Source organism: Nanorana parkeri, unplaced genomic scaffold, assembly GCF_000935625.1.
Source record: "Nanorana parkeri isolate BGI_ZX_2015 unplaced genomic scaffold, ASM93562v1 scaffold29, whole genome shotgun sequence".
NCBI lineage: Eukaryota > Metazoa > Chordata > Amphibia > Anura > Dicroglossidae > Nanorana > Nanorana parkeri.
Window position 1 is genome coordinate 550,338 of NW_017306297.1, and position 22,411 is coordinate 572,748.

At 38.2% G+C, this 22,411-nt stretch overlaps 1 protein-coding gene across 3 annotated transcripts in view; it reads right to left on the reverse strand.

Annotated features, from left to right (window-relative positions):
* LOC108796186 (probable cation-transporting ATPase 13A4) overlaps positions 1-22,411 on the reverse strand; it is a 61,533-nt gene that overhangs the window by 16,079 nt on the left and 23,043 nt on the right. For all 3 annotated transcript variants that reach the window (XM_018567635.1, XM_018567629.1, XM_018567644.1), the window contains 13 exons: positions 21,953-22,084; positions 20,857-21,027; positions 19,358-19,515; positions 17,259-17,447; positions 15,639-15,700; positions 13,773-13,923; positions 13,448-13,534; positions 11,298-11,454; positions 8,762-8,879; positions 5,946-6,070; positions 1,957-2,126; positions 1,187-1,312; positions 744-823 (listed from right to left, as the gene is read on the reverse strand). In XM_018567635.1, coding sequence (XP_018423137.1) covers positions 744-823; positions 1,187-1,312; positions 1,957-2,126; positions 5,946-6,070; positions 8,762-8,879; positions 11,298-11,454; positions 13,448-13,534; positions 13,773-13,923; positions 15,639-15,700; positions 17,259-17,447; positions 19,358-19,515; positions 20,857-21,027; positions 21,953-22,084 — 1,726 coding nt within the window. The remainder of the gene's footprint in view (positions 1-743; positions 824-1,186; positions 1,313-1,956; positions 2,127-5,945; positions 6,071-8,761; positions 8,880-11,297; positions 11,455-13,447; positions 13,535-13,772; positions 13,924-15,638; positions 15,701-17,258; positions 17,448-19,357; positions 19,516-20,856; positions 21,028-21,952; positions 22,085-22,411) is intronic.

Here is a 22,411-nt window from a genome sequence, read left to right on the forward strand (position 1 = left end):
TTATGAGAACTGCACTTTTTATGTCCCTCATAGCAATGCATGGATTGATTTTCATAAATAAGTTTACAATCTATCAAGAACATTTATCTACTTAGGGTATAGGAAAGGAGTACTTTAGTTCTCTTGACAGCTCAGAAAAGGCGAGAGAGTCTTTTCAACCCTCAATAGTCCTACCCCCAATGGAAATTTGCCAACTATAACGAATGGTACAATTGATACCTTTAGACATTCCCTTTAATGTCAGTGATTCACAATTAATATTCAGGTCTGATTTTGGTTGATCATCAACAGACCGAATCTCTAAGGCTTTGCTCATGACTACATAACTAAATTAGCTAACTTATTTTTGACAATAGAGACATATTTCATGCAAACCTAAAATAATTTGTAATTGTAGGGCAAACAAAAATATTAATTTAAATATTCACTGCTTTTTATCATATAAGCGGATTAGACTGGCAATCATTATCAAGGCCAGATTTTTACTTCGTACCCCTTAGCTCTGCCATGTGCTCTGCCCTGTGCTGCATTCTTCCTCTTTTCTCCCTAGAATCTCAATACCAGACATGCCAACATAGCTACACAAGCAAACTGACAGATTCTGATAGCAGCTTGGTGCTAGGTTTACAGACCCAGTCAGCAACAGGATATGTGGGTGGTATCTGCCCCTGACTGTTATAAAGCATTTTTTTGGTTCATAAAAAAAACAGAATATTTTGAGATTCTTGCAGGTCTGTACTTACTCTAATTTCTGAAGCTCTTCAATTAGGTTGGACTTTTGGTTTGGCATCATTCTGGCAAAAATTGTTCCATTCAATAAAATCTGTAAAACATTAAAAAAAAAAGCTTCTATTCATATCTTTAGGCTGATTTATTTTTATGTAAATCACTGTTTTTTAGGTATCCCATTATTATGTGTACTGTAAATACCACATTATGTGCAAAATACTGTATGCAGTTGTATTAGGTTTTGGCGAGTGTAATTGTCAATAAAATTATAACAATTGCTATCATGGGTCCTTTCATTTCCTATTATACATAGTCCCTCCCCTTTCCCTATCCTAGATGCAATAATTCTCTTTTTTTAAGCATCTTACTAGACAATGCCTTTAACAGGGCTGTGTTTGTATTTGTACAACAATATTAAGAAGATAAGCATATACAAGACTTCAAGCAACATACTTACTTTTGGCAGCAAGTTGTAAAAATATTGACTTATAACCTGGTAGGAACTTCCAGTCAACACAAAGTGAAAATTTCCTTGAGCAGTGGGGTTATTTATCCATCCGCCATCAATGTTTATTTGTGACTCCTAAAACATATACTTCTATTAGTAATAAGAATCAGTTCATTATGTCTTGTTTTCCATATTCAGACTTACTCTGCTGTGACATACTAAAGAAGATGAGTGGCCATTCACAGAAAGAAAAATAAAATGTATTTTCATGAGCTAGTGATTTGCTTATTACATTTTGATGGGTTTATATAAAGTGAAAGTTTTAGTAACTTATAGTGCTCAAGTCAAATACTTCAAATTTAAGCTGTACTCCACTTTTTGTGTACATTGATTCTGTTACAAAAAAAGATGGGCCAATCTCAGTGGGCAAAGCTTCACCACTTCCCATTCATTTTTACTTTGTTACTGGGGCCTGACTTTTCCTGTCTTAATAGCTAAGCTCTACCAACTGCGATTGCTCTCTCAGATATAAGGAAGGGCATTCAATTACTAAACAAACTTAGGGAGAGCAAGGTCAGGTCACTGGGGAATGCTAGATCAGAAGAGCCTTTTCTGGCTAATATCAGGCGTCTTTGGTGTTGGCTTTTAGGCAGTGTAAAATTAATTATAGCTACACTTAAAATACCATTTACATAAACAGGATTTTATTTTAATGTTCCTAATCAGACTGTTCTTTATACTAACCAGTTGCAACATTTTTTTTAAAGTATATAACATACTTTTGATTTTGATGGGTTCCCATTGATTTTTTCCTCAGCCATGGATTTCCAGGTAAGTGATGCAGGTAAATCTTTTTCTGGTTCACAGGCTTCTAGCAGGATAATATCACTGTTGTCAGGTATCATGCCAGAATTTTTACCAACTGTAACAGCTGTCTGAAGGTTATCACCTGGGTTAAACATATATATAAAAAGGTAATGCAGGGTCTAACCATGTAGCAGCCATTTTGCAAACACAGATAATGTAACTGAGAAACCGCTGAGGGAGCTTGATGGCATTGATGACACTATCAGGTCTATTCACAAAAGGGTGAAGAGTTTGGAGAAGGCAGGAAAAGTGAACAATCTAGGACAACATAGCTGAACTGGAAAGTGAGCTGAATTGGAGATTTTTTCCAAATCAGCTATCTTGGCCTAGATTGTTCACTTCTCCTGTCTTCTCCAAACTCTTCATCCTTTTGTGAATAGACCTGTATATTACATTTATTAGTTTGGTTTATTTTACTTCAAATCTCAATTTTACACTAATGCCTCTTTTAATTTTTTTATTATTTCATACCTTTTAGGTATTGTTATTATCTAATTAGACAACAACTTTAGGAGCCTTACTATCATTAACCAGTTGACATCCGCGGTGTTAAACCCCCTTCCCATCCAGGCCAATTCAGGTCGGTCGTTTACTCGCCTGCCTGAGGCAGCTTAGTGAGTAGACCCCTTAGAATATTTTCATCAAAAAACACAGAACAGAAATGGGAATGTTTCAAAGCAATTGTTCACAAATACACTGCAAAATATATTCCTGTATGCAATAAGTTTAAAAAGCTAAAAGCAAAACCCATGTGGCTCACATCCAGTGTTAAAAAAAGTCTTAAAGGAGAACTATGGAGTTAAGGCTTTTCCCCATAGTTCTCCTTAGGGTAACGGGAGGACACAAACTAGCATCCTCCCGTCACCCTAGGCTCAGTATACCGCGAGCTGTAGTTTGCGGTATACTGAGACTCCGCAGTATACCGCGAGCAGGAGACGCTGAAGCGGATCCCGACAATTGTGCCGGGATCCGCCCAGCTGTGTGACTGACAGCTGGCTCTGCCTATCTAGGGGCAGAGCCAGCTGTACCCGCCTCCTCCCCCGTCCGTTCCGCCAGTCAGCACTGATGGATCAGTGCGGGGAGGGGGGAATCCAGCCCCTCCCCTGTCACAGCAGAGAGCCGTGACAGGATCGAGAGGTGAGCGAACGCCGGTATGTGTTCGCTCACCTCCCGATCTACTGAGCCGACTGTTGACAGTCACATTGTCACAGGTCGGCTAGAACTATGAGGTGAGTGAAAAGCACTCACCTCATAGTTCTCCTTTAAAGAATAGGAACCCTCATCATTTTATGTTACAAAGAATATAACAAAATATGTAAAAAGGAAAAAAAGATTACAAAGATTTAAAACGAACGAGGGGTTGCAAAAGAGTGCAAGATTGCTCTAAAAAAATTATTTAAACATATTAATAGTAAAAAGATCAGGTCTGAGCATGTAGGCGATTAGATGAATATAAAGAAATTCTGTGCTATGGAAGCTGTCTCTTACTTGTCTTAGGGACACACTAAGTTGGAAGGATTTTGATTGTGTGATTATTCGACTGGCTTGTTCATGACGGATTAGAATATTTTTGAAAAAGCTTTGTTTCTGGGAATCTTGCAAGTGTTTTTAAACATTTGTTTTTAAAAAAAAACCTGTTTTGAACCATTTCAGATCTCTTGACCCCCATTTCAGATCTCTTGACCCCCCAAGGCCAATGCAGAACACTCCAAGACCTCATATCCGCATACAGAATCTCACCTAACGACTTCTTACAATATGCTCAAATCTCCCACTTTATGTCACACATCTATCTCTACCCTGGAACGCTTCCACCTTTACTCCTTTTCGTCAACTCCTGTCCTCCCCCACACAGAAAATGTCCCTGTCCTTTCTCTATCGGTCTCTATACTCCTTCTCCTATTCCTCCTCTTCTGCCTTACCCCCTTACATCAATAAATGGGCAGCCTTCCTGGGCCACACAATTTAAGTTGGTCCACAATGCCTACTGTCGATTTAACATTATTTCCAAAACGTCTCCCCCGGACTGCTTGACCTCCTGTCCAAAGTGTCACCTCTCCCTACCCGACTTCATGCATCTGATGTGGCTATGCCCCCATATTCAAATTTTCTGGATATCAGTTATCTCATATATGAACGGACAATCTGGTGGTTCTAGAACTCTCTCCACAGATATTTGTCTCTTCCATGCTCCGACGCCTGCCCCTGATCCTCCCATACCGCCTCGCCTCACTCAATGGGAACACCTGTGCATTCTAACTGCTAAGAAAACCATCCTGACCAACTGGATATCCGCCCTGCCCCATCTCTCTCTGCATTTAAATCTAGGCTAGGTCACCTCATGCTAATAGATAAACTGGATACGGAAATTTTACCAATCCCACACCAAGTTATTCTTCCATACATGGAAATCTTTTTTGGTATCCGAACTACCTGTGCACCAATTGCAGGACGTTATGATTATCTTTCAGCACTCTTCATGGTATTTACCAGAAAAATTGAGTGGCTCCCTGGGACCCCTGTACTTTAACATTCCCCCCAACGCACTAGTTCTCACATAAACCATTTCACACATGACCCCGTCGCTCGACCTTGGTAGACCCGTACATTAAACACTACATGACCCTGATTGTAACCTCGTTACACTGGTAATTTCTTTATTAAGTCTCTTCCATAGAACACTCCACTGTGCAAAGAAGTCCCAGCCCAAGATACCCCCAAAACTTTCTCCTTGACAAGTCCATATATTTCTACACCCTCAGTTTATTGGTTTGTTCTGCTCTGTTGAGTTTTGATGCTTGTAATTCATGATACACCGATAGTTACCCTGTATCGTATGCATCTTCTGGTCCATGTAGATACGACAATGTAACCTCATTTGCTTATCAATGTAACCACTCTGTATCCCTGAGTGATTCAGGTTGTCTGAATGACCTCATTTCTTGTTATAACCCAATAAAAATTTACATGCTCAAAAAATACACTATGAGGGTTATTCACAAAGCTGCCGAAGGATCTAGCCATAGCTTCGGCTAATCCTTCGGCTAGTCACTATTACACATGAATGTTACTGTTTTTTAGCATTTTTTTTGTATTTATTAATTGCTTAAGGCAATCAATTGTGTTTTGCTAAGAGTGGTTTCATCACTATGATATACATTGGCCAATGTACTAAAGTGATATTTCAACAGCAGAGATAGATTGTAAAGATATACTTGAATTGCACAAGCCCACGGATATACATTTACATAGCAAATGTGATGCCTGAACCTATCTAGTGATTATACACTGATCTTCAGTGTATGTGGTGCAGTCTGAAGTGTACATTGAACGTCCACATAATGCTGCTTTTGTGCTTTCTGTTCCGATAAAGTGTTTATTACCATTTTAATGTGAAAATTAAACAACACAAAAAAAATTTACATGTTTGCTAAGCAATTAAATGCACATATACAAAGTAAAGGCAGCAGGTCAGAAAATCTGTATGTGGTGCTGTTTGAGGAAGCTAATGCAGCATATGTATGTACAGTATGTACAGTATGTATAAATCATTGATTCCTTAATTCCCTGCAGCAGTGTATGACATCTTGTACACATTCCCTATGGCACATGTCATTGTGATAGCCCCAGCACTATGTGTATATTTTTAAAGTTGTTTATCTTAAATGTTCAGTATGTCCAGTAATGTCCAGTAATACCAGTATGCACTTCATGCAGGTTTGTACAATCATGAGATATGCATATAAAAAATTGTGGTTACACTATCCCACCCTCCACAAAAATATAGCCAACTATTTTTAAACTATGAATTTTGTAATGTTATTACGAAAACATAGCCTTTAATCATGTTTTAGCATATTCAGACACCATTTAAATCTTGCTATGTGCATAAAACATGTACCTGTAACCATAACTGTTCTTATGTTAGCTGCACTTAGTTCCTCTAATACAGAACTTGTCTCTGGTTTTAGACGATTTTCTAAGATCAGTAACCCAAGAAATGTAAGATTGGTCTCCATTACTTCCCTTTAAAGAAAAAGTTTTACATTTAATTAGAATACAGTGGGAATATACAATCATGCTTAAAAGACAAAAAAGTTGTTAGACTTAAACATTTTAGATGTTTATTATCCATTCAAGTTAAAACTGCTGATATAAAAGCTTCAAAGAAAAATTGCTTGCTGCAAACAATTTATGATATGCACTATATAACAGGTACATGGGCCATTATGCTGTAGGGGCCATTACAGACAGTGAGTGTTTTCATGTATTTGGTATTCTGCAGAGAGCATTTAGGATGCAGCTAGGCAAAGTTTCCCTCACTTCTGTGCTTCTGGTTTAAGCATTCTAGAAAAATCGCTCTTTCCTGGGCCTCTGCCTACAGATTTTGTGTATTGAAGGAAAGCACCTGTAGCGATCCCCCACGTAGGAGTGGTGAGTGACTGGCTTAGGAAAAAACAAATATTCCACAGAGGGAATTGTGGTGATCAGAGAGGTTTATTGAATTTAAGCACAAATACTAATCATGCTAAAAGCTGAACTCCAGCTATAGAAATGTATATATACTTATGGGGATATATATATACTATGTATATATACTAATGGGGATCATGTAAAAAAACACTGTAGTAGCCACAGTTACTACAGTGTCTTACAGTGACCTTGCAGGTCCAGGTACAGCCGCTGAGCTACTTTCTCTTAAAACACAGAGGGTCACTCGCTCGGCACAGCGGCCATGCAGGGAAAGCTTAGTATTTTTCCTCATTGAATACTAGGTGTTCGCTGATTGGATGAGTGGCGGTGATGTCACATTTAATTATAAAGCTAAACATAGTACAATCTTCAATACTTGGGCAATCCAATCAGAAAACACCTCTGATTAATCAGTTGCAGAATCAAATACATGCATACAAATGGTGTATCATAAAGAATAAATACAATAAGATACAAAAAACATAAAAGCACCATTAAAGTTCCTTATATTATAACCACACATAGATATAATCAAATAGTCACTCATACGAATTACCCTCAATCAACAATGTACAAAATAAGGTTAGTAAATAACAAATTTAGGGGTCTATTCACTAAGCTGCTGTAGGCAGCCGAGTGAATGACCGACCTGAAGTGAGCCGAACACTGATCGGCTTTCAGCGCGGCTCAGCCGAGGCATATGCGTTCGGCTCGACTGAGCCGCTCGGCCACGTTCGGGAGCTGTACGGGCTATAGTGAATAGCCTGTACAGCACCCCTTTGGTTCTACTGAACCGAAGGGGTCCTGGGGCCAAAGCTAGCCGAAGGATCGGCCGAAGTTACGGCTAGATCCTTCGGCAGCTTCGTGAATAGACCCTAGGTCTCTTGTATCCTATTTTAAAACCATTATAATGTAAGCATCTCATTAGAGACATCTAGTGGTAGAAAATTAGAATCACACATATGTGTGTGTTTGAGAAAAAATATGGCTGATTCAGAGGACCACAAATCAGCCTTCTCAGTTATGCTGCCTTAGGGAAGTTTAACTAAAATACCTCTAGTAAGTGCACAGACAAATTTTGAAGGGGTACAGAAGTCAGGCCTATGTCATTAACAGTGTGTATAGGGTGCCCTGTCTTCTCTCACTCCTATTTCCATCCTTCAACAAGTTGGCAATGAAGCTTTGTTCAGGTTCTACAGATTAACTAACACCCACATTATTTCCACTAACATCCTAAAAGAACAAGCCCAAGTACAAGCTACACCAAAATAAGTGGACTGGGCCTATTATGCCACGTAGAGGTCATTCACCATGACTTCAGATTATATAGTGTTTCCTTGTAATTTAATGTTATTGGAAAAAAAAACATTTCACTTTCATTCTGAAACTAGCTATCACTTTCTAAAACTTACAAACTGATAAAACATCAAGTTTGCTTTTCCCAGATGAATGCAGGGAGCTGGAAGTTAAATTGACAGAAAACCCTAGTAGTTTATTTTTTGGAGATTCTTCATTTTTAATTAAAGCATTGTGCTTGCTTAGGTAGTGATAGTGAAGGCTGATTTTCCCATTTTTGCAGTTAATGTGAGAAAGGACATACTAAAGCTGCCCATACACCTGACGATTTTCATATTATGAGCACGCTAGGAAACCAGCCGAAATTCATGCGCTTTTCGGCGGGTTGGTAGCGCGATCGCAAGATGAAAGCCGCACGGTCCGAGGTGTGCAAGCGCACACTGCCCGCTTGCCATTGCAGTCATCTGTAAGCCCTCCCCTCAGCGGGGAGGACTTGCGATGATCGCAAGTACAATCTGTCTGTCCAAGATGGGCAGGTCGTATGAACTTTTAATCACCTTACAACCATCGCACAACGAAAGTCGTGCAATGGTTGTAAGGTGTATGACCACCTTCAGGTAAACCAATATCTTCAGATCAATGACAGGTAAGAATCTGCAATAAAGTTTGGAAAGTAAAATCCTTGCAGTGTACACATTCCTTTTAGTAAATGAGGCTGCCCATCATAGTGATTGCCAAATAGGAATGTGTGAAGGTGGAACCTAGGGACAAGCTCTAAATCTACCTAGGAATGCCGCAGCTTTGCCTGCCAGGATTGTTTGGGAATGGACCATGACATGAAGGTGTGGGAGACAGCTGCAGGTTTGTGATTTTTTTTTCTGAATATTTATATGAAATATAAGACATATTAATTTTAAAAGATAACAATATTCAAAAAATTGTGTTCACCTGTTTAAGTCTGATGTCAGTGGCAGTCCCTCCTTTTGTAGAGATCGATATGCCAGTCCTATTACACGGAACCCTTGCTTTGTGTAGAGGTCAAGTTGCTTATAAAAAGTGTCTGGAACTATTTGACAAACAAAGCATCTTTGTGATCAGAAAACACCCAGAGAAAGCATATGGTAAAAATCTATAGTCAAAAACTTACTTTGCTAGATGTAAGTAGGGCAAGCCTTTCATTTTGCTCCCTTAGTATCATTTTACAAGCATTACTAAACAAATCTGTAAAAAATAAGTCAAGGCAACTGGACTTGCTGTATTTTTCTTGAAGACGTTTCACTGGTCATCCAACCAGCATTCTCAATTCAGAATGACTTGTACAAAAAATCTCTGGGAATAAATATGGTGAATGTCACCCCAATCCAGATTAAATCTGTTAGCCACAACCATGTGTTGATTGCATTTGCATAATTGGAGCTAGGAGGTGTTACGAATTATGCAAATGCAATCAACACCTGGTTGCGACACACAGATTGTGTGGATTGGAGCAACATTCACCATATTTATTCCCAGATAATTTTTGTATAAGTAATTCTGAATTGAGAAAGCTGGTTGGATGACCAGTGAAACGTCTTCAACAAAAATACAGCAAGTCCAGTTGCCTGGATTTATTTTTTACAGATATATTTTTACAGATATACCATGACCTAGATGAATGAGAACCTTAACAGACATTACTAAACAAACAAAATGCATACCCTAAAACATAATTATTGTGGGGCTTGGATTTTAAAGCAAAGCAGTCATTTAGTGCCTACTTTTAAAAGTCCGAACTTAGAGCAGACTCCCCAAGAAGAGCAGTAATGCACAAGTGCTGTAAAGCGAAGCAGTGATGCAGAAGCTCAGTAATGCACAAGTGCAGTAAGGAGGATCAGTAATGCAGAGGTGCAGGAAGGAAGGACAATAATGCAGAAGTACTGTATAATGAAAAAGAGCAGTAAAGCACAAGTGCAGTGATGCAGAGATGTAGTAAAGAGGAGAAGTAATCCAGAGGTGCACTGAGGATGAGCATTAATGCAGAAGTGAGATGAAGAAGAGCAGTAATGCAGAGGTGCAGTAAGGAGAAGCATTAATGAAGAAGTGTGACGAAGGGGAGCAGTAATGCACAAGTGCCATATAGAGAAGCAGTGATACAGAGGAGCGGTAATAAAGAAAGTAATATATTTTATAAATGTGTTAATAAATTAACACATTTTAATAAACAGAGCAAGGATGGACTCGAGGATGCTGGGCTGTCATTGAAGGACAACAACTGGGCGGAGCCAGCCATGACATTATGGCTGGCTCCACCCGGCTGTTGTCTTTTGCGGAGAGAACAGTCGGCTTCGGGTGGCCTTTCTCTCCACTTCGGCTGTCACTACGGCTCAGCTGAGCCGAAGCATATGCGTTCGGCTCGACTGAGCTGCTCGGCTGCCTTCAGCTGCTGTTCGGACTATTGTGAATAGCCCGTACAGCAGCCCTTCGGTTCGAATGAACCAAAGGGCTCCGGTGGCCGAAGTGAGCCTAAGGATCATCCAAAGCTTGTGGCTGGATCCTTTGGCGCCTTAGTGAATAACCTTCTTAGTGACCTATATTTACTCCTTGTGCACATCAATCTTATTACTAAGAAATGTATTTGGTTTCAGTTACTCTTTGGAATGATTTTACTAAAGAAGTAGAGACTGTTCATTTAACAAAGTGGTTGTTCATTTGGTTTAGTAAATAAGGTGAAGTTATGTTCATGTTGAATCTTCAACCATATGTGAAGAATGTGATCGGATGATTTGGTATTGATTAGTAACCCTTACTAAATCAGCCCTTTGTAGTATATCAATCAATATAAAGTTATAAAGAAGTTTGCATTATAGCCAAGTAATTTTTAAAAAATCAGTCCATTCAAGACTGTATTTCAGTTTGTAGTATATGCTGGAGAGAAAAACACTATTATAGTTTCTTATTTCTGTCATTGATTCTGGGGGTGACATCTATGCACTTGACTTCCCAGATCTGCACACCTGTCATAGCCATTACAAAGGAGTTCTTAACAATAAGTCCCTGTTCACATGTAGGCATTTTAACACTCAGAGCTAAGCGCAACAAAACTCTCTACACAAAGAATCCCATTCATTTCCATGGCCCCTTTCACACCCAAGCGTTTTGTCACAAACCTTAAAACGCTGAATGCTGGAAAAAGTATGTGAGCTTTTTTTGGCAGATTACAGCTTGTTTGGCCCCAGAGACTTAGATAGAAAAACGAGACACAAGTATTTTGCAGATTTCTGTCTGCTGAAACGCATCTTCACTGTACGCGTTTAATACTCGCAAAAATGTGCAAAACATGTGCCAATATGCGCAAAAACTCTAATTGCCTAGGTGTGAATGGAGCCTTATAAAAAGCCAGCAAGTGACTTAACCCACCACACTCCAGCTACAAGTGCCACATTTAGAATGAATGTCCTTTATTTTTATCAGTATTTTACCCTATACATTACAATACAATATTAACCTGTGTCAGGTTTACAGTAACGAATAACCATTTCTGGAGCTCCTTTCATAAACACTGTCAGGTCACTCTCTCCGATAACCTGAGTGATCACTGACATACGCTGTGCACTGGAGGAGAAGGGAAATTGATGTAGAATGATGATTCCTTCCACTGGTACCTAAACAATAACATTTACTCTGTTACTTTTTTCTTACTATTTATTAAGTGCTTATCAATTTTTTAACATAACACACAATATGGTCATAGTTAGGTATGGAAAATGAAAAGCATTTGCAGCCCAACACCAACTTAAACTTTCTTTCTTTTATTTTAGATTTGGATATACTTATGAGGGTAAATAATACTTTTCGGACCCCTTTGGGACATTTCTTTCACTAGGACAGGAAAACACAGACAGTAACATTATAATTAATTAATATTGGAATTAAATAGAACCTGATAGAGGTTCTAAGTCTTCCCATTCACTGTTTATTATCCATTTCCAGTTGTAAGAAACTGCGCTATGCAGCTCTGTGCATTTATATCGCATTATAACATTTGTTTTTTATACCTTTCCATTCTCTTCTATAAAAGATGTCATTTAAATTACATCCAGCAGCAATAGTCAAAACACAATCATACAAAACACATTGGTGAAAACTGTGTCATAGAGGACAATTGTACTGAACTCTCCTTAACCAGTTGACATCCGCGGTGTTAAACCCCCTTCCCATCCAGGCCATTTTTCAGTATTCAGCGCTGCGGTACTTTGAGGTGCTGTTAAATGCAGCTAAAGCTCATAGGTACAAATTAACCTTAACCTTAACTTATATTATACACTAATATAGAAATACATAATACAGTCAGGGCCAAGTCAGGGGTGGATGCCATCCGAGGCAGCCATTTCTGCCACCCCCTGTGGCAAAGATGGTCACCCCAGGTCCTGATAGCACTGCCTGCGCACACACAGGCAGTCAGCTCAGTGATAGGGAGCCTGTTAAAAGTGCACGCTCAGCATCACTGAGTAAATGTCTCTGCCCCAGCAGACACAGTGACTGGCAATGCTATGCTCACTGACACTTAGCCTGCACTGTTAACAGGCTTTGCGTCACTGAAAAAGCTCAGCCACTGCACCTGCCTATGTGACAGGTGCAGTGGCTGGGCAAGGAGCCCAATGATGCTGAGTCTGTGATTTTATTAGGCTTAGCATTACTTAGGACAGAGTGCCCATTGTTATGTTTTTAGAATATTTAGAATGATTAAATGCATGTACAATTAGCAGGTTTCATCTGTAGTGCATCTCTTATTAAAATGCCAGTTATAGATGTATTTTATCAATACACAAGCTTTCCCATATCCACATTTCAAAAACTATCTTACCAAAGAAAGCAAATAGCAATTTGTTTTTCAAATGTAGATATGTAAAAGCCTTTATATTGAGCTGAACTTTGCATCTTAATTAACGTTTAATGCCCATGTAAATGTACACTATATTGCAGAAAGTTTCTAGACCATCAAGTTAATACATTTGGGTCTGTAAAAGGTACTTTTTAATGTTATGGCATACAAAGACATTTTAAACTATTATGTTCTTCCAACCTTGTGGCAGTAGTTTATGAAAGGCCTTTTTCTTTTACAGCATCACTGTACCCCCTGCACAAAGCCAGATCCATGAATACATGGTTTGAATAATTTGGTGTGGAAGAACTCAAGGGGTCTTCTTGTCCAACATACCTGACCTCACAGATCGCTCTGTGTGGACAAGCTCATATCATTGTGATGGTCAGGTGTCCACAAACCTGGGCAGTGAAGTATATCCAGCATCATGTTTGTTCTATCTTTCAAAAACATTATTGAGCAGTTCTGGTTTAAGTGCATTCTCAAACAGCTCCCCAGGTTTTTGGCACTACAGCCTCTCCCAACACATACAACATTACATGTGTTGCCTACACAATACAATTATATTTGATTGCTCTAATGGAAAAATACACCATCAAAGATTGGTTGCTATATGTTGGGGAATCTGCACATACTAATGTAAGCTTGGTTCTCAAGATAAGTACCTTGTTTACAAAACTGGTATGTGGCATGATCAAGGATAAGGAATTTGTACATTGCAAATGTTTCCTTATTTTTCATTTTCTAAACAAATTTAAATAAATGTAACTTACCTTTTCTGCTCTAGAACCTGGTTTTGCTATTGTGCAAGTGATCAGTGGCCCAGCCTCTACCATTTTAGCTAGACAGTCTTGAAATTCCTGTTGCAAGTTTCCAACAAAGACATATTACAGAGAATAAATTATAACTAAATCATAAACTATATTTTACAATACTCATATGATAAACAGATTTCACAATACTTTAACTGAGATTATAGATAAGGCTTTTGTGGTGAGTAATGTCATCTTTACGAGTACATCATTTTAATAAGCAAATAATATAATTTTAGCAAATGTCTTAATTGGATTATAGATGTAATATAGTAAAATAATGTACCCATCCTGTCCCTTCAAACATCTTCAAGTCCAGTGGATCTCCATTTAATTTCCCATCCATCTTGATTAAGGAATGGCAGCTAGCCATGGCTTGGAGAACTAGGCCCCAGGGCAAATTATTTGAACTATTTAGCAATATCACCTCCTTGAATCTGCAAAGATGTATAGAATAAGTACAATTCTAAGACATAACTGACTACAGAACATAAATAATTAATAACCTCACCCAAATGAATAAGATTTTCATGTTAAAAATGCATAAAACTGATATTGATTTTTTTATATAAATGCCAGTAAATTAAATCATCATAGTTGTTATTTATTACTCTCAGGGGACACTCTGCTGATAACTCTGTGCTTCAATTCCCAATTACCTGATGTTACAAGGAGATCCTATTCTCCCTGTGGATATTTTTTATTCATCGGTTTATTAAAATCTGGAGAATATACAGTATGTATTGGAAATACCCCTCTTAGCTGAAAGAGTAAGGACAAGGTGAGCAGAAACATAGCAAGGACCCATGGCAGGTGATCTCACACTCTCCTCAAAAAACATAGAAAATCAAAAGATGACATAGCCCATCTACCTAAAAACAAATATTACTTGCAGGCCACTGTATTATATAGGGAAATAAGTGGAGGGCAAACTTGAGAGCCAAAAGACAGATCACAGAGAACACATAGATCTGGATGCTGGCTGTGAACCAGCAACATATGGAATTATAAACTGTAATGCAAATCAGGTCTAAAGGATAGGTGTGTGTGATCAAATGGTGATGGTGGTGGTTTTAAGAAATTAAATGAAATGGAAAGTACCTTGCTTCACATGGTAGAGTTAGAGAAGTTTACTGTATTGTTACCATACAAAAGCTTGCAAATTTCTGAGTGATACATTGTAGACTATTTTAAACTACTTGTATCCACTCTGAAGGCATGGTGGTAGGCTAATTGGCTCCTGTCTAAATTGGCCCATAGTATGTGTGTGTGTTTGTATGTATACATGCATGTGAGATAGGGACCTTAGATTGTAAGCTTGAGGGCAGGGACTGATGTTAATGTATAGTATGTAAAGAGCTGCGTATATTGTCATAGCTATAAAAATGCCTGTGATACATAAAAAATTATATATAAACCATTTTAGTGGCACATCTTTTTCCCCCTACAGTACCAAAATTATTTGCTTTCATTTCTGTTATTTTTAAAGCGGGGGAAAAAAAGAAAAAAAAAAGTTGAAGTCTTGTCTTTTTTTTTGCTTTATTTTTTATCTTTTCATGAGGGACTGGATCTGATCAGGGGAACCTATTGCAGCTCTGAAGCAGTAGATCACATATACAGTAAGAGTACTTTACTGGTTAAGATAAGCAAGCAACAGATCCATATTGCATTTATCTGGTGCTGCAGGAGAGTTTGATTAGCTCTTCCCTGTTCCAAGATGAAAATGGGAACCTAACAGTCACCGTTTCCCTCAGGGGTTTTTCCGCTCCCCTCTCCATTCCTCCAGAGCTGACTGGAGGGATGAATGGGGAAGGGCCAGTGACATCTGATTTCACATGTAACCACATAGTGGAAGCAATGCCCCATAGAAGTCTTGTGAAATTAAAATTAAAAACTAGAGTTGTGATATAAAATATATTTGGTGTATTGGATTAGCTCATATTACCTCACTGGTTAAAGGTCACAGCATATGCTATCCCAAGTGAAATTGTGTCACAGCAGTGAGAAATTACATCTTATGGCCTCTTCAATAAGTAAGTTTACAAACTTCTTAATCTATATGGTTGTAATTAGAACTGGTAAAGACATTTAAAATAGAAATACATATTTATTTTTAGTTTTTGACCATAGATACTCTTTAACTGAAACGTACCTACTCTTTTCACAAGGAAGAATGCCATATAAATCTAAGATATCTTCTGTTAAAGTACCTGTCTGTAAAAAAGAATAATAAACACATTATGTTTCAGTATTGCTACAATATGAGGTTTATTTAAAATAATCACTGGCAGATGTAAATAGTTATGTATATAAAAATATATTACATTATGATTCATAGGTGTGTGTTATTCAACTATCTGGTTTGCTATCTGCTTCTGGGAATGTGGAAATGCTAAATGAATGTGCAAATTGCATAGTGTATTCTGTTATCTCAAGATGATATGTTAAATAAAAGACAATAGGCTGGGAGAATACCCTCAGCCAGGTGGTGCTTGATTCCTTTATCTGAACAGTGGGAACAAACTCCGCTTTCTCCCCAGGTATCATCTTCAAATCATTCCCTGTTTACATTAAAGGAGAATCATGGGAAAGTGAAATACACTTAATCCCAGCCCCATTGATCAAGAAATGAGTGATCACATACCACTGATAGCTCAGTTCTCGATCTTATCCCTGCAGAGAGCAATGACTGTCAGTTACCGCTCCCTTCAGGGGTTTCCGGCTACCCTCTATATTCCTCCAGAGCTGACTAGAGGGACAGATGGGGAAGGGGCAGGCACAGCTGGCTCTGGCTCTTGGGAGGCAGAGCCAGCTGTCAATCAGATGGCGGTGTAGACCCTGACAATATTGTCTGGATCTTTCCCCGCCACATCGCGACTCTGCACTGTCAGCATATAGCAGGCAATAGCCTACTGTATGCTGAGTTTTGGGTCACAGGAGAACACAGTAAATGTCCTACTGTGACCCTAAAAAGAACTATGGCCAAAAAAGTAAAAAACATAGTTGTCTTTTAACAATAATGGTGGCCACCTTTTTTTTGCATTAAGGGGGAAGCCCTGTAACAGCTGTATGTTTTTTAATTTCCCCTCCAAAATTCGGGGCAGTTAGCTCATTACACTTTACATGAAAAGGGTTGAAGTTATGAAATCAAAGAATATTTGAAAGCATCCAGTCCTCATAGTCTAATTTGATTAGGTTAGTAAAATCTGCTACACTAATCAGTGCCACTCAGTGTCAGCCTGTTAGTTATACTGTATGAAGCTAGCTCTGTAATTATGAAGGTATTGCAGGATATTTCTGTTGTTGTGTTCAAGCTTTCATCCAATGATCCCTACCAGATTATACATGTGTAGATTTGAAGGCTTGTATAGCAGTCATATCTCTAGGTATATCACTTTGGGTGACAGTATACAATCTACTTAGTTATTTTAATAGTGATATTTCTTATTTTAATATTGCTTAGTATTTCTGGTATGTCCCTGCATTCCACTGATGGGCCCCTTTTTCTTCTTTATGCCCCCTGTGTAGAAGTGCAGGCCAAACGAAGGCCAAGTAGAGATGATAAGGGAAGCATTTTTTTACATGAATAGTAGGTGGTTAAGTCAGAAAAAAATATATTGAAAAAAAGATATATATACTATGCTGCTGGAGATCATGATTTTGCTTTAAGTAGCTTGCAAGTGTGATGCTTTACTCAGCATTTTCTTTTCAATTCACTATGATCATGGAAAACATTTATGGAATGTAAACTATTCAACGAGATCAAACTTACTTTGTCAAAACATACAAGATTTAATTGCCCAGCTAAATTAATCCTTTGAGGACTGATGCAGAATATACCCAATTTTTTCAGTCTTGTTTGTCCATAAAGAAGACCTAGCGTAATGGTGGCTGGAAGGGCAGCATTCACAGCTGCTGTTAGAATCAATAATGACATCAGTACTACATCATGTACACTGGCCTGTGAGAATAAGAACATGAAAAAAAAGCTTTTTAACCATAGAAATCTTTGTAGTGCATTAACCACTTGTTGTCCAGAGAATTTTCTTGCTATTACTTACTTGCTATTTCTTACTATTTGCACACACATGATAAAATATACATTTTTGTTTATAAATTAGCTTCAAACCACCAAACAATTATATATTTTATGAAAGCAGAGGCCCTTTAGAAAACATAAATTAGCATCTAATTGCTGTTATTATCGTTGTTGGAGTGCTGGTGACATCTTCGTTTTTGTCTAGAGCAGGGAAGATGGCTGCGGTTGTGTTCGTCACACGATGCAGAGTTCGCAAGCGGAAGCAAAATTTTGTCGAACTCCCTGTTCGCGAACCGAATTGTTCGCAAACAGAAGCGTTCGTGAACCGAGGTACCACTGTATACCTGGGGGTCTATTTATCAGTGTTTTCACCCAATATTTAACATTTTTAAAATGTAATCTTATGTGAAAGTTGTATTAATCATGGGTGAAAACATTAATAAACAAACCCCAGGGTAACAGGAGGTAATTTATCCATATGTTACCCACTGACATTTTAAAATGATGTTGGGATAGTAGCTACCCATTCCAGTGCTATTGTAAAATAGCAGGAATTACCATATCCTTTGGGTCCCGGTGGAACCCTCAGCTGGCTGTGACTGTTGGCTTCCATTACTAAGCCCAGGAGATGAAAAGTTCAGCTCCTGGGCCTCCTAAGCTTCTACAGATTGCTCCATAGGGATGTCTTGACTGTCTAGCATCTCCATACATAAAAGCAGCACTAAGATGGTATCATTGTAACCGGTAGACTTTGTTGATTATATTTGTGGTAAATATATATGGGTGATCCAATTACAAATATTGATTTGGGAAAAATTACAGAAAATGCTACATTTCTAATTTTTTTCTATGTATTCCTTGAGGAAGGGACCCTGCGCGGCCCAGAAATGTTGGCAATTTTGACATATATGACGATATTTGCAATAAATTATATTTTCTTTGCATTTTCGAGTGCTGGTGACCTATCTTCACATCTATTACACATCTCCCTCCCATTAGGGACAACATAAAAAAGGCCAGTTACACAATATTTACAAATATCTATAGCTCAGATTGCTGATCTGATGGATCTTTGTGCTTCAAAATGGCAGGCTGTTGAGATCCTTCTTATACAAACAAAGCTGGCTTTATGGGGGACATTAAGCTGTAATTCTTCCCAAAATGAATGATGTGCCTCATAAAGTATTACTTTTTAGGTCTCCTATTGTAAAGATGTCCACCTAGTAAAATTACAGTGTCCCTCTTGGGTCAGTGCATTATGCCAACTCTGGTACAGTGTTGAAGATATTACTGCACATTAATTACTTTATAGCAGTTATGCCGCAAAATACATATCATTTACCAAAACAAGCTCAGATCTGTGCAACAATCATATTTGCCTCGCCTGCTCACTGCCAAACTGTTCCTATATAGATTATTGATTACATTATAGAGTTCTGGCCCTCCTGTCATATTAATGGCCTCTGTTTTACTGACTGGTTGCCAACGAGAAATGCGTATATTTTACATATTAGCCAACTGACTATATTGTGTGTGTGCGTGTCTTGGTATAAGAGGGAAATGTATAGCCCCTCAATGCCTATGATGCCGTCTCACGATTAAGCTACTATTGAGTTTTCAAAAACCAAATATATTCTGAATATGTTTTGTTACATATACGATGTAAAGAGGATTAGACTACTAAAACAGTTATCATGGAGACAAATGCACATGCATTAAAACAACAGTATGTTCTGGCAACTGATTTTTTTATTTTGGTACATTTTGGCACATAATCATTTCAAATTTGATTCCTGTTGTTCAAAAAGACGTTCTATACCATGAATACATACCCCATTCTTTGTGAACACAATTGCTGTATAAATGACTGCACAGACAGCCATAAAGACAAGTACCGATAGAAACCTGAGGGCTTCTCTGTGCAGCTTCACATTAATTGGCTTGTTGTAGAGAATAAATCTGACAAGATCTCCCTTTGCTGTATTAAACCCTAAAAAATATGTTGTCATTAGTACTTGGTAAATATTGAAATAAAGATTCTACTTGTCAAAGTCTTTGAACTATTAGTTGGTGAACCTACGCTCTAGAACATGTGCAAAACTAGGCTTAAAAGTCAGCTAAGCCAGTGATGCCTACACAAACATGTGCAAGTTACCAATATCAGTATCTATTTGCACATGGGAATGTATTTTGGTGATCACCAAAGTCGAAAACCACACTACACTTCCGTGTCTATATAGAAATATCTAATGTTTAGGTCTAGGCACTTGGTCTTCATTAGTTTCTATTAGTGACCTTTGGGAAGTTGTCCTGCTGTCTCCACATTAGTGGCCGTTTTCTTTAAAGACATTTTGCCTTCCTTTGGCTTCTCCTAACTTATTAGTGTGTGTCAGACTAGGCCTATGCTCTGTTTCCCTTGCTGACTCTTATTCATTCCCTTGCTGACTCTTTGTTCATTACCATTATTCTACATGTTAATCTGATACTGTCTATTACTCATATTCAATACTAACATTTGCCTCGCCTGCTGCCTGCCAAACTGTTCCTATATAGGTTATTGATTACATTATAGAGTTCTGGCCCTCCTGTCAATCTGTAGTTTGATCTTAATTTAACCCAGGGGTTATTAAGTCTATAGGGGACATGCTAAGTCTCACTTTTCACACTGTCCTTCAAATCAGGAACATGACAGTTCTGTTATTCTTAGGTTAGATTCTAGCCACAAAATGGCACATGCTGCTTAGGCCAACTTACAGTGTATCTCTAGGCAAACCTTTTTTTTTCTTTTGATAGAGCGGGGAAGGGATTGACCCTCTGTCAATCTGTCATTGCTGTCTGTGTCCCATTGGGGAGATTACCACTCTATTTGCACTAGTCACCATTGTTACAGAAAAGTGAGCTTATATCCAAACTTTTAGAGTTGTCCCCAGAACAAGAGGAAAGGGGACATTTTCAAACTGTCTAAAAAGGAAATGCCCCTCACTTTGGTAGTGAACTTTAACTTCTCATTGTGTTTTTTGTGACTAGATGTGAAGAGAAAACTCACCAATCATACACAAACGGCAAAAGATAAACTGGCAGGGTTTTAACCCTTCTCTACCCTGTCCAAAACTAAAAAAAGTTTTGACTATACATACAGACAGGTAGGCAAGGAAAATCTGCCTACCTGTCACCACATGTGTTTAAAGGCCCCTTTTAATAAGCCTTTGCCAAAGTCAAAGAATAAAAGAAAGGCAGATAAAATGGGGAGAACCTCAAAAAATTAACCCTGTGTTTTTATGAAAAAAATGTATACAGAGAATTACAAAAGAAAAACGTAAAAATAGCACACCAGTTTGTAGGACAACAGCTTTTACAAGATCTTGCCCATTTCCCTTTGTTTGGATCACTTCAGTTCCACAAAATAGCACGTGTCTCTTATAATCATCTCCACTGTGTACCATCCATGGAATTAAGTTGTCAATATTTGGAAGAGGTGTTTTTGTCACTGGAATACTTTCTCCTAAAGGGGGAAACATATTAGATGTAATTTGTGGTCCCAGTTTCAGCTTATATTGTGAATCTGTTATGTACTTTGTCATAAAATATAGGGCAAGGGGCAGCAGAATAGAGTAATTCTGACCCAGGAAGCTATAATTTCTGATCCACGATACAGTAATTCTTACCCAAGAAGCTATAGCGCTGATTCACAATACTGTAATGCGGATCCAGCAGGTGGCAGAGTGATCTTCCTCACTAGCAGAGGGGGTGTATATGATAAGTTTGAGTAGCCAAAACTACAAATCCTTTGGTAGGTAAACAGTAACATGTTCAATTATTACTATGTGCACAGTGATGAGCACACAGCTAATTCACAAATAATTTAGGTTTAAGAAGAAGCACATGTGAGCAGCACATTTGAATGTCACTAAAGATGAGTACAAAAAAATGAATAAAAGTAAAACCATAGTGCATGCTTGGCAGGGTTATCATGTTGTGCATGCACACACATGATTGCCAAAATTATTTACATTTCTTATGCTGCTATTTCCAACTGCTTCTTCTATAAGGAATAGCCATACTTGCACAGTGTTATAAAAACACAAAATGCAGGACTTGGCACAAGCGTCTTTCATACCTTATTCTTCAATGTAACATGCCTGCACATAAGCCACAAAATATGCCTTATTTGAAAGTTCATTGAACACTGCATACAGGAATTGCATTGAACAAGAATGTACAATTTATCAGATATCTTAACGACCTAATGACCTTAATGACCTAATTCACTGAGTACACAAAGGTGAACCAGCAACACAAGTGTGCCAGTTCATTGCAATCTCACCCTGGTCTTGTGTATTTCCTTTTAGTTAATCAGCCTCACTAGTTGTGATTTAACTTGTTCAAATGGTTCAAATTAGCTGTTTCTAAATATTGTAGTTACCTACCTGTTAACATTGCTTCATTGACAGTGCATCCGCCACTTAATAATATGGCATCACACGGAAGAAAAAGTTTGTTTCCACTTAGTACAATAACATCTCCAGGAACCAAAGACTGGGACTGCACGTCTTCAACCTCTAGAAAAAAAAAGTCATATGAAGTCAGTGAAAGGTGAAATAAAAGGTATTTTTTAATACTACAAATGACAGAAAAAGCTGAATTCCGGGCAGATAAAATAAAACTATTGAATAAGGTAGATCATTTAAAAAAAGAAAAAAGGTTTTGCATTTCTAATGCCAATAGTGTAAGTTCTTACATTTGACCCAATTTCCGCCACTTTTCTTTCACTGTACATCAAAATTCAGACTGACAAAGGAAGGGAAGGCCAATCTGGTGCTCTGCATGCACACTTGTTGACTAGAAATATGCTGACAGTATATGGCTCCTTCACTGCCCAGTCACAT